Source organism: Osmerus eperlanus, chromosome 21 (genome assembly GCF_963692335.1).
Source record: "Osmerus eperlanus chromosome 21, fOsmEpe2.1, whole genome shotgun sequence".
NCBI classification, from domain to species: Eukaryota; Metazoa; Chordata; class Actinopteri; order Osmeriformes; family Osmeridae; genus Osmerus; species Osmerus eperlanus.
Window position 1 is genome coordinate 9,610,442 of NC_085038.1, and position 12,791 is coordinate 9,623,232.

Genomic DNA, 12,791 nt, shown 5'->3' on the forward strand with positions numbered 1-12,791 from the left:
ACTAAAATCAATCTCTCTGCCCCATTTATGGAAACCTACTTCCCTGGCAGCTATGCTTCATGTGTCTCGGCTGAATGGCAAAAGGGGGAAACCCTCAGGGGATCCTCCACCTATCTGACCTCTTTTCTGCTGAATTTTTTTATTTTAAGATCAGAAACAGCTATCTTTCTTACAATGGTTCTGTGAGTGTCACAGCGAGCTAGACATCCCATGCAAGCTATTTTTGGACAAAGCTTAATGAGTCTTACACTTGGCATTCTTTTCAACCATGAGTGACAGGGGTATATGAGAGAGAGTGAAACGAAGGGAGGGAAAGGAGTGAGAAACAGGCAGGTGGGGAGAGAGAAATAGAGAGTGAGAGAGGAGAAAGACAGGGGAAGAAACATAGAGTGAGAACAGGGACACAAGCCAAGCCAAAGGATACTTGTATGGAAGAAGACTTAAAAAAAAACACACACAAACTGCTGAAAGAATAGTCTCATATACAACACAGGGGAGGCATTTAAATCCCCTTGACTCCAATCCTTTACTGGATATTTCCAAACTTGGAGAACCATGCAGCCTTTTTCATTGTCGATGCTGGCCTGTCTTTATCTATCACTGGCAACACTGTCCTTCGCCGAGGAGGGCCTGGAGTTCCCCAGCTTCGATGGGAAGGACCGCGTTCTGGACATCAATGAGCGCAACTACAAGAAAGCTCTGAAGAGGTTTGACATGCTGTGCCTGCTATATCATGAGCCTCTGCCAACCAATAAGGGCATGCAGAAACAGTTCCAGATGACCGAGCTGGTACTTGAGGTAAGATCCGGAGGATGAAGAGAGGGGGCAGTGGAGGAGACCAGGCGGTAGAGAGAGAGAGAGATTCGTGCATCAAGCAGATGAAAGGGCAGAGGGAAGTCAGCGTAGTGTTTCTTTGTAATGGTATATTATGGTGTATGATGGTTCATCTAGGACAATCAACCACTTATCAGATTCATGAGAAGAACTGATGGACCTGAGCATGCACTGTAGTTCTGCCTGTTGTGACAATCACAACCACGATTTCATGTCACAGACACACTAGAGTGAAAACGATCCTATCACCCACTCTTACTTCCCTTGAGCGCTGTTTTTTTGTGGTTTCACCACTTTGCAGCCCTGACTCTACCTGTCAAAACATGTCATTGTAAGAACAAGCGCCCCTGGTTGGAAAATCAGGCTTTATTACAATCCTTTTATGTCTGACTGAATGAATGAAATAAGTTTGTATTTATTCTTTCTGACATTATGAGTAGTTTGAAGCATTTGACTACATCTGGTTTCTGTATATCATAAAGTGATTTCATGCCCAGTAAGTATTGTATATATATTCCCCATGTGGTTTCCTGATATTTCAGAACTGTTTCTGGGTCAGTTCATGAATGATAGATCTCATTAGATTTGAAACCTCAAATGAATAGAGGTTGCTGCATGAACTTGTACAGTCAAGGCACATTCAAGTATAAACTTGTCACCTTATTATCTTGAACCTATTTTTAAGACAGCACAGGTTTTGGATTCAGTTCTTCCATTTAAAGTTATATGTACCCATTACAAACTCAGTGACCTTAGACAAACTCTCTTCCACTGCAGTGTTTTTTTTTTATTCAGCAGGAAATGTCGTCTACAAAGTAAACAGCAATGAGGCTCAGGCATTTGTCTAACAGAGATAGGTCCACAAGGGGATCCCCACTAGCACCTTGTGATGAAAGTCTCTATTGACAAAGACAACACTGGCTGTGGATGCCAGTAGGAACACAAATATAAAACGGAGAGATAGAGAGAGACAGACAAAAAGAAAGAAAGAAAAGAGAAGAAAGACAGAAAGAGAAAATAAAAAATAGAAAGAAACTAAAACATTTGAAAGTTCCTAACTGAGGAATAAAGTTATGTCTTCTTGAATGCTCAGCTGACAGCCCAAGTCCTGGAGGACAAAGACATTGGGTTTGGCATGGTGGACTCCCAGAAGGATGCCAAAGTGGCCAGGAAACTGGGTATGTCAAAAGTACTGCTCACCCCAATAGTTTCCTTGTTACAACCATCGTTCAAAGTTTTGTGGTCTTTAGACTGGGAGAAATCTTAGTCAAGGTCACAAAACACAATATAAAAAAAAAGAAGAAAATTCTGTTTGGTATCATAGCAGAACATCTAATAAGCTGTGTCTTGTGTGTTCCATTTGCCTGTGAGCGTAGGGCTGGAAGAGGAGGGCAGTCTGTACGTCTTCAAGGATGATCGCGTGATCGAGTTTGACGGGGAGCTCTCGGCAGACACTCTGGTGGAGTTCCTGCTGGATGTGAGTAAGGAAACCGAGAAGGAAGACAGGAGGAAGTGTTTCTCTGTGGCTTCTTCTTCCAGCACAGAGAGCTGCAGCTGCTGCTAGATGTCCCACATGAGCCATTGAGAGTCTCTGCTTTGTTTTAACACATTTAAATGAAAGCAAATGACACTAACAAAGGACTCAGAAGGGACTAAAGGGAAGGTTTGCTACCTCTAGACTCTTGTTTCTGTGTCAGTTAAGTTGGTCAAGGGGATTATAGAAGTTAGTGGTGGTTTGGAGGAGCAGGAATCTACCTTGTCACGCTGATGAAAGACACAAAGGTGACACATGGAAGTTAACAAGATAACAAGTCTAATGCCTTTTTTCAAATGAGTTCTACACAGACACAATGCTTCTCTCCTCTTCTGAGTGCATTCTTATGTTTCTGTTACTCTGCCCCATAGGTGTTGGAGGACCCAGTGGAACTTATTAGTAATGCCATGGAAATCCGTGCCTTTGAAAGAATGGAGGAAGACATACGTCTCATTGGTTACTTCAGGGGAGAAGACTCATGTGAGCTTGGGAAACGTTTGGACACGCGTGGACACGCGTTTGCGTGTCCATGGGTGTCTGTGGAAGCGTGCGAGCAACTGGTTCTTGACAATGGTTAAAAAGGCACATGTAAACCTCTGTAATGAGGCACTCAGCTCTGACACGCTTCGTAAGCCTCAGAGTGGGGACGTAGCTCAGCCCCAGTCATGCTCCCCCCAAGCCTCCCCACTGGGCTGTTTCTTCTCCCCCGAGCCTCACTCTGGCTCTTGGAGGCTAATGGAGGCAAATAACCATTAAGCTGGCTTCTAAAAAGACTTCTTGTTCCAGGCCCTCTCACTTAGCCTCACGAGAGACTTTAAATAGCTTCTAGTTCTTTGTTTAGTGGGTCGAGAGCAATTATAGTGCTGCTTGAAAAAAAAACGAGAGAAAAGGATGAAAGAGATAGGGGTGATAAAGTTTCCTTTTTCATGACTGTGGCGTGATGGGGCTTTTATCTAGAATACAATTTCTTGAAGGAGGTATGTTGAGCCCTTGGCTTTGACCTTTGCTTCGACTCGTAGCTCTTAACAACCTTAGAACATTGACATTCTGTTACTGTGACATGGAGGGGCAGATCATGCTGTGAAATTGAATGACTTGTCTAGTCACATCACACACTGTACTCCAATTTATCTGAAAGATGGATGAATGCGCCTGCAATTGAATGCACCTCGTCAAACCTGTGAGAGTTTCATCTTAACCAACACTCTCTTTAACTCTCTTTTTCTCGCTCTCAGACTACAAGGCCTTTCAGGAGGCCTCAGAACGTTTTCAACCCTACATCAAGTTCTTTGCCACATTTGACAAAGCCGTAAGACCAATCAGCAAATATATTTATTTATGTAACTATATATATCCTACACAAATGGGTATTTTACTGTATAAATCTGAGATTAAGTTCCGTCTATTCTTGACAGCAGAATTCATACCTAGGTCTGATGCCCAGGTGTGTTGACCTATACAGGTGGCAAAGCATCTTTCTCTAAAGATGAATGAGGTGAACTTCTACGAGCCCTTCATGGAGGAACCATCCATTCTTCCTGGAAGGCCTCTCTCGGAGATGGACATCGTTGACTTTGTCAACCAACACCGAAGGTAGAGGTCCTCAAGGTCCTCACCTTGAGTCCAGTCAATATGAATTGTCTCATGGGTGCTTTCCAGTTGAAAGCCTGTTTTTTGTGGAATGAAGTGCTGTGATACTTTGCAGGGCTACTTTGAGAAAACTGCGTGCAGAAGACATGTTTGAGACTTGGGTGAGCCTAAGTGAATCTAGTCTCAGTAAACATCATAAGCCAGTGTTCACTCACATTCATGCTCTGCCATGTTTTTCTAATCCCAGGAAGATGACATGGATGGAATTCACATTGTGGCTTTTGCGGAGGAGGAAGATCCTGGTTGGTGAATCTCGATTCAGACATATCCATATTCTTAACCTCAAGCAAATGGCTCACAATAGGAAGTGTCTATTTGGTTTCAGACGGCTATGAGTTCCTGGAGATTCTGAAAGATGTAGCGAGAGACAATACCAACAACCCAGAGCTGAGCATCGTATGGATCGACCCAGATGACTTCCCTCTGGTGTGACACCCCCCCCCCCCCTCTATCTTCACATCTGTGCCAAATAGAGCTAGCACACATTTTAGGTGGTCTTCATTACAAGTTAACCAGTAACCAATGACACTAGCGATTAAAAGTAACGGTGAAATGAAAACGCCTCAGTAATTGGATTTAACATATTGGACAGAAGTGTTCTCTTCCCTAGGCACCGTGTTTTACATGAATAAAAAATCTGTCTGATAGAATACCACTTGTACAGTTTACGAGTGCTTCATGTGTTTGTGTCCACACAGCTAACCACCTACTGGGAGAAGACCTTCAAGGTTGACCTATTCAGGCCTCAGATTGGAGTGGTCAATGTGACAGACGTGAGTCCCACATCTCCTAGCACCATCCCTAAAGTGGACAATAATGTATTCAAACTATTTGGTTTTGAACAAACGTAGACATCCTCAACCATGGCCTTTTCGACTTTTACCACTCAAGGCTTTACTTGTGCTGACCTCCGACGTTTGACCTCATGCCCTCAGGCTGACAGCATCTGGTTGGACATGTCCAACGACGAGGACCTGCCCACAGCGGAGGAGCTGGAGGACTGGATAGAGGATGTGCTGTCTGGGAGGGTCAACACGGAGGACGACGATGTAGCGGATGATGGTGATGATAATGACCGTGATAGACATGATGGTGGTGACAGGGATGACAATGATGAAGAGGATGACCGTGAGGAGGATGATTAGCCAGACTGCTGGTCTATGCCTTGGCCATGCAAAAAAAAGGCCATCTTGTCACATTGTCATTACCCTGGTATTGACATGGAAATTGGGTGACTGGTAGTAACACAGTAATACTTTCTGTAGGTTTTGTACAAGGTAAATAGTATCTATATAATATATCAGCAAAACAAAAGCTAGGCAATTGTCAGGCTACATTGTACAAGATATCTTAGATTGGCTCCATCAATGAGAACATTTTCAAAATTAGAAATTTAAGCTATGGATTGTAAGCTAAGATAAATATTATTTAGGTATAGAGTGTCTTAGTAGAACGAGTCAGTACCTCACACAACAACAAATCACTTTGTGTTCTGTACTGTGGTTGTGTAATAATTGATTGTCCTTGAATGGTTGCTGTGATAACATATGAATAAATCTGACTTGACATTTTTATTCAATGCAAAGTTGTTGCGGATTTTTCCATTCAAGGCTGGCAAATGTGTTTGTGTGTGTGTGTGTTCAGAAGTGCTGCTGTCCTCTATTAAGGCCTTGTCAAGGCCCCGACTCACATACTCTGATCTGAGGAACAATCGTTCGCTGCCTTCCAGCATTTTCCCCTTAAATTATTAAAACAAAATGTAAATAATTCAGCATCATTAGCACACCTATAGCAGAATGGAAAGTGAGAGGGGGCCTACCCCGGAACTACAACTGCACACATTGTGTACGAACACACACACACACACACACACCGTGTGCGCATCGCTGTCACTAGAACATTCATTATTAATGAAACATTTGGAACATTCACTTGATTCACTGTCCTCGGGGTATGCACATAAGATGTGTCTGGATTATGGCAAGCTTCATAAACATGCCATGTTATCGTAAAGGGGATTTGGTGAGTTTAAAATGTTTAGTGTACCCTCAGGGGGAGGTTAGTACACTTCAGGCAAACAAGTATAAATGTGTGAATTCTGGATGAGATCTCTGGGGTCTTCCGTTCAGTGACATCCCTGTCGCCACTAAAGATGATGGAAAAAAGGGTTTGGGTTTGTGACCAGTGAAGGCTCCATAGGAAATGTGACAGAGAGAGTCCTGAAGTACCTCAATACCCTTCAATCTAAGATCCTACATTGACATGACTGACCTTGATGAGGGTTCTAAAGCCTGGAAAAAGCCTAGATTGGGACGGACCATGAGAAGCACATCTCATGGAAATCTTTCCCCTGCCACTCCATACAGACCAGCACAGAAAAAGAAAAAAAAAAGTCATTACTCAACCAAATAGAGAAGGGAGGAGAAGGGGAAAAACATATTCCATTTAGATGCAAATGTTTCCCGCCTCTCCTACACTACCATCTCTCCCCCTCTCTCCTGGTTCTTCAGCTAAGCAGATGAGAAGAGGGGATTAAGCCGGGGACAGATGAGTTCTGACAGGCAGGCCCACGGAGTGTTTTCCAGGGATGAGGTCGTTTGTTTCGCCATTGGAAATTCACATTCGTTTACCCATGAGACCGTGTGGCATGGCGGCACCCCTCCGAGATCCTGACAGCAAGCCAATTACCACGGGGACCATGACAACAAGACCCCCCAAAAATAACCCAAAAAGCTGACATTTGGCTCAACTGTGGAGAAAAGTGACCCGAGTCTTGATGGAGAGTGACAGGGCAGAATGTTAGCTCTAACTCAGTGCAAATGAAGATGTCTTTATAGTTAATAGGAGTCATTCTAGGTTTGACCATAGAGTACATCATTAGAAACTACAGTAGATCTCAAGCGTATCAACAGGCTGAGATCTCCACATTAACCTACTGTGGCACAGCAGTAAGTTAATGACCCAAATCATGTTTTAACTCGTTAAAACGCATATAATCCCACATGACTTTATCCCATGACTTTATATCACATTCTTCAGGTGGATAAATGCACAGTCGGTCTATGCAGCCAGTTTACAAATGTTCAATAAAAATGTTTATTTTGTACAAATGCGTATGCTGTGAAGTCGAAACATTACATTGCAATGTCAGGTCAACGTAAAGCAGCCCCCAGAAAATGAGGGCCATTATGACAGCAAACCTGGCACTGTAGCAGAGAGAGGTCAGAGAGGGGAAAGGCCATTGTCATGTGATCTGGAATGGCATACAAATGTACATACATGCTGACATAAATACATACAGTGTCAAAACAAGAGGCACAGTCACATTGGGAGCTAGGGTTTAGACCAAGTCCATTTGTCATTGGTACAAAACACAACCAGTGCTGGAAGGTATAAAAACACGTTGGTTTTCTTTACATTAACGAACGAAACAGCAGAACAGGCTCCTGTGTGGTTTCCAGGAGTCACATTTACAGTGAAGAAAAGGATTGGTATAAACGTACTGTCATAGCATCACTCAAGGTGGAGAATCTGTGAACGATCTTCACTTGACAGATCCAAGACTGGCACTGTGAGGGGTTGTCTACCAGAGGGCGCTAATGTGCAGTCTAGGTTTTTGTGAAGGATAATTCAGTGGGCTTGATCACATATACTCCCATATGGTCAGCTTTTATCAAAGTGTGTGTGTGTATACCAGTAAGAGCATATGCTGTGTCTAGTATGAATCTTATATAAATCATTTGTTTATCATCGCTTTAGATTATTTGACTTCAAATAGATAAGTTGAGACCTCAAAGAGACCTCCGATCGACACAGTTTTGCATAACACGTATCATGGTGTGAAAGGCCCAATTTAATTTGAGTCAGAGTTATCCTTAAATAAGAAAAATGGCACAAAACTATTATTATAATAATAATTATTATTCAAATTTAAGTGAAATTGACCTCCAGGGCCATTGCAGAGGTCTGAGAACAGACTTCATACATGGTTATAAACCACAAACAAGAGGGACCAGTTGTGAGAGAAGCTCCTCTCCATAGTCTTCCAGTACTGTCCTTCTAAGGATGACTGCTCTAGAGCCAGTTCAACGGCACACTAGCTTTATATTTCTATTATTAGTCAGAAATGTATCCTCTCCCCTCCATGGGTATTTGTCTTCATAATGCTAGGTAAACAGGAGTGAGCATTTTACCCCTGAGAAAATATATTGATTGAATTATAGGATGCAAAATATATTAGGAACCTTTAAATAATTAAGATTCACAGCTGAATACAGCTGGTTCAATGTGCACTTGTGCCCAGTGCAAGTAGCTCCTACAACGCAACATGAGACATGCATGAGTTTGACACATCACGTGTTCCCCATTTGAGTGGAAATGTTCCGTCTTTGCTCCATCGCACCTGGCGGGACAATGCGCATTAGTGCTACCGCAACACAAAATGCCCCACTTTAAGGTCTAAAAATAACCTTGTGTCAGTTCCCTGGGATTTTGATGGATTTTGCCTCTAAGGTTCAAACTTGAAATCGGCCTGAAATCGCTATCCACTACAAACAATAACCAGGAATTTGTTCAAAACGTGAATCATGTAGTTAAAAAGGTAACCGGTCGTCCATGCATTTCCCCCTCAGTGTACTGAAGCACTTGGGAGAAGAAGCAGAGCACCTTTGAGTAGCCACACTTACACACACACCACATATCCGAGCGTTTATACATATTCAATATACAGACGTGGAAATCGTGTGCATTTGACGCATATTATGAATGAAGTGTCAGTTTAGTTTAGTCATGATGATTCAATTTTGGGTCATTTCCAAACCGATTTCGATTGGTGGACAGAAAGTCTTCAATTTCTTTCAGTTACCAAGATAAGACACACAGATCTCCATCCACGAGTGAGGACACATCTAGACCCGACGTCAAACGAGGCAGAGAGGCAGGAGAGGAGCAGGAGGCAGCAAGCTTTATGCTGGGCCACTGGAGTCAGCCTGGAGAGGTCGCCGTAAGAACCCAACATACTTGTTGTCAAGACGCTACTGTCCTTAGTGGTTAGTCTGTCTGTGGGGAATGGAGTGCCCATGGCAACGGTGTCACATGACACATCAGGGTGATATTTCACATGATGCTCCCTTGTGATGAGTCAAAACCCAGCGCTCCCCTCCCCCCTCCCTCCCTCCCTCCCTCCCTACACGTCAACTCAGCCACAGAGTCTTCCAGGGGAGGGACAATAGACTGCGCAGTCACACATCGATCAACACACATCTGTACAGGTCCACCTTCAAAAAGGTCTGCGTCAAACTCCTCCGAAATATTCGTTTTTTCTTCTTCTTCACAAAAAACTCAGAGAAACCAAAGATAAAAAAAGAACAATATATTCAAACTGTGTGTAATTTATATTCATATGTAATATATATATATATAAAAAAAACAGCAAACCCCAAATAAAAACCTTTGATAGAAAATAAGACGAAAGGGGGGACATAAAAAAGGACGCGATGCAGACAGTTCTAGACTGAGGTTTCTGATTGTAGCCGCAGGACAAACTTGTGTGACTTGGGGTCGATGTACTCCTCAGAGAGCTGGATGTAGGGGATTTTCTTGGTGGTCACCACCAGGCTGAAGTCTATGCACTTGAGCAGGAAGGTGCCGCCCTCCTTCAGGCCGCTGGTGACGGACGCCTCGCTGATCAGGGTCCACTGTCTTGCCTGCCATCGCTCTCGGCCGTACTGCAGGGTGGGGCCGGGGGTCAGGTAGCTCTCCAGGAAGGCCTGACACACACACACACACACACACACACAAGAACACAGACAGACACACAGGCACACACACACAAGAACAGACAGACACACACAAATCACAAAGAAGAGTAAGGAGGAGAGGAGTTCGAGGTCAATTGTCATGGTTTCAATCAGATGACATTACAGCTTGTTGCTAGTCAGGGGGATCGACAGTAACAGACTGGACCAACTGGTCCACCCTGAGGAACACCGACAGCTTGGGACTGGCGAATGCTCTCCCAGGGAGTGAATACAGGCAGATGAGCCTGTGAACGTGGACGACACAGGGGAGACAGCCAGCCAAAATGGACCTTCCAAACAGCGGAAGACATGCGCGTCCCCCCCCCCCCCGCGCGCGCCCACCTCTCACCTTGGGCGTCATGTTGTTGGTGATGCAGAAGGCCAGGTGCTGCTGGATGCTCTCCATGCTGTGGCAGTGCTGCTGCTTGGTGGTGCGGAGGTACTTCTGCAGGGCGCGCGCCATGGAGGGGAAGATGGCCTGGGCGGCCTCGCGGGGGTCCATCACGTCCCCCGGGGCCTTCTTCTGGTCCTCCTCCTGCATGCGCTTGATGTGGGTGAAGGCCTCCTCTACCGCCACCACCAGCCTGGGAGGGACAAACAGCACAGGGTCAGAAAAACACGACCTACTGTACTCGGGTGCTTGACACAAGACAATTCAAAAAATGTTCAGCGCTGGAATGTTCTTTGACAAGGCCCCCCTGGTGCCTGAAAGTAAGCCCTAAGCTCATGTCCACGCATCCACAAAGAGGATGTGATTGTCATCGCTCTGCAGGCCCTGTCCTCTGTGTGGTGTTTCTGCAGCCCCTGTCCTCCGTGTGGTGTTTCTGCAGCCCCTGTCCTCTGTGTGGTGTTTCTGCAGCCCCTGTCCTCTGTGTGGTGTTTCTGCAGCCCCTGTCCTCTGTGTCCTCTGTGTGGTGTTTCTGCAGCCCCTGCCCTCTGTGTGGTGTTTCTGCAGCCCCTGCCCTCTGTGTGGTGTTTCTGCAGCCCCTGTCCCCTGTGTGGTATTTCTGCCTGGGGTGCGGCTCAGCGGGCCTCCTCACCGCGCCTTGCGTTTGCGGACACGCCTCTCGTGCTCCGCCTCCTCGTAGTAGAGCTCGTTGTGACTGGTGTCCCTGCGGCGGGCGGCGGCGGCGATCATGGCCCGCGACTGGGAATGGGCCAATCCAGCCGCAGCGTTGTTGCCGGGGCCTGGGGACGCATGGACACACTGGGAGCATGAGGATCATTCAGCTCATACGTACACACACACACACACACACACACAGACACACACACAGACACACTAGGAGCATGAGGATCATTCAGCTCATACGTACACACACACACACACACACGCACGCACACACACACACAGACTGAAAGACACGCGCAGACACAAAACTACAGTACAGAAATCCATATATGAAACTGAAACCTGAGGTTTTTACTCCCAAATACTAAAATGTCATTACAAAATCAACGCAGGCAAAAAATAAATATGCATGTTTTCAGTTTCAAGTACCTCACCCCCCACACAAAGTGATTAAAATTCAGCAATCTTGATTTCTCTGCTACTCTGTGTCTTGGGGCGGTGTGGAGTGTCCGCCTCGATAACCATCCCCGTTAACTTCAAAAGTTCCCTCCACAGTGCTGGTAATTAGGAGGCTGTTAATATGCAAGGGAGCCATGGCTCATGCTAATGCAGGTTAAGAAGGGGGGCTGAACTGGAGCTGGTGAATAATTGATGCAGGTTTGTGGAGATCGACCACGGAGAGAATAATTCATGCCAGAAAGAGAGAGAGCGAGAGAGAAAGAGAGAGACAGAGAGAGAGAGAGCGCGTACAGTATTCAACTCGTCTGACCGCCGCCGGCGTCGGCTCTTGAACCGGATTCGGGTCACAAACCCGGCAAACTTGTGAACCCAACCTGGAGAACACAGCTCTGTCTCTGCACAGCCCAGGCCCAACCTGGAGAACACAGCTCTGTCTCTGCACAGCCCAGGCCCAACCTGGAGAACACAGCTCTGTCTCTGCACAGCCCAGGCCCAACCTGGAGAACACAGCTCTGTCTCTGCACAGCCCAGGCCCAACCTGGAGAACACAGCTCTGTCTCTGCACAGCCCAGGCCCAACCTGGAGAACACAGCTCTGTCTCTGCACAGCCCAGGCCCAACCTGGAGAACACAGCTCTGTCTCTGCACAGCCCAGGCCCAACCTGGAGAACACAGCTCTGTCTCTGCACAGCCCAGGCCCAACCTGGAGAACACAGCTCTGTCTCTGCACAGCCCAGGCCCAACCTGGAGAACACAGCTCTGTCTCTGCACAGCCCAGGGGACCGAGAGGATGAACACAGAGGATGTGTTGATCCACCAGACAGTAGCCAGGACAGTCCCTGTTGCATCAGCAGCCTACCAGTATCCCTCGCAGAACAGGGAACACCACCACCACGGAGTAGTATGGTGCTCTTGAGCTAGACCATGTCTCCTGTTAGCTGGTGTCGAGAGCTAGTTTTACGGCTGGGATCACTGCGGGGACATTCCGTGTCCTGACACCAGAGCTAGGCTCCGTCTGTCTTTCCAGCATGAAGAAGGGATGAAAGGAGCGGCAGAACGGGAAGATGGATATTGATTTAGTACCAGTGTCATCAACGCATTATTTGAGGAGCTGCGCTCAATTCGAAGAGAGGAGGAGGAGGATGTGAAAGAGTAAAAGGATAGTCGGTGCACAGGGAGAGAGGGAAAAGGAACCTGAGTACACTCGGGGGAAGAAAAATAAATGTATTTGTGTTTGAGTGCCGCTGGTCTGGTTGTGATAGTGGTCCAATAAATGATATAGCCAGGCACAGTAGCCTGGCAAATGTACACACACACACACACAGAGGAAGTACATCTGCGTTGTACCCAGTGTGGCGTCGTCATGTCAACCGTACAGTGCAAGGGGATTGATAGGCTGCAGCTCCAGTGGGCGTGGCCAGGGTGAGTGAGTGACAGGTGGCCGT

General features: G+C 46.1%; 2 protein-coding genes across 5 annotated transcripts in view; one reads left to right on the forward strand and one right to left on the reverse strand.

The window, feature by feature from the left end:
* The first annotated feature begins 526 nt into the window (after positions 1-526).
* LOC134007437 (calsequestrin-2-like) lies at positions 527-5,588 on the forward strand. Its single transcript, XM_062446898.1, has 11 exons — positions 527-798; positions 1,928-2,012; positions 2,211-2,311; positions 2,740-2,848; positions 3,604-3,677; positions 3,831-3,961; positions 4,074-4,119; positions 4,206-4,260; positions 4,344-4,444; positions 4,717-4,791; positions 4,954-5,588. Exons 1-11 carry the CDS (start codon positions 556-558, stop codon positions 5,161-5,163), a joined length of 1,230 nt encoding a protein of 409 aa, XP_062302882.1. The 5' UTR covers positions 527-555; the 3' UTR covers positions 5,164-5,588.
* A 1,502-nt stretch (positions 5,589-7,090) lies between these two features.
* Positions 7,091-12,791, reverse strand: part of LOC134007289 (vang-like protein 1) — a 32,713-nt gene continuing 27,012 nt past the window's right edge. For all 4 annotated transcript variants that reach the window (XM_062446635.1, XM_062446634.1, XM_062446637.1 and 1 more), the window contains exons 7-9: positions 10,857-11,004; positions 10,166-10,400; positions 7,091-9,786 (exon numbers count right to left, since the gene is read on the reverse strand). In XM_062446635.1, coding sequence (XP_062302619.1) covers positions 9,526-9,786; positions 10,166-10,400; positions 10,857-11,004 — 644 coding nt within the window. In that variant the 3' untranslated portion in view covers positions 7,091-9,525. The remainder of the gene's footprint in view (positions 9,787-10,165; positions 10,401-10,856; positions 11,005-12,791) is intronic.

What these genes read in the sequence shown, in the direction of transcription:
- LOC134007437 (XM_062446898.1), top strand. Translation starts at nt 556, where the DNA reads ATGCAGCCTTTTTCATTGTCGATGCTGGCCTGTCTTTATCTATCACTG. An exon ending in TGACCGAGCTGGTACTTGAG is followed by an intron (nt 799 to 1,927) that starts GTAAGATCCGGA and finishes TTGAATGCTCAG; the next exon opens with CTGACAGCCCAAGTCCTGGA. An exon ending in ACCCAGATGACTTCCCTCTG is followed by an intron (nt 4,445 to 4,716) that starts GTGTGACACCCC and finishes GTGTCCACACAG; the next exon opens with CTAACCACCTACTGGGAGAA.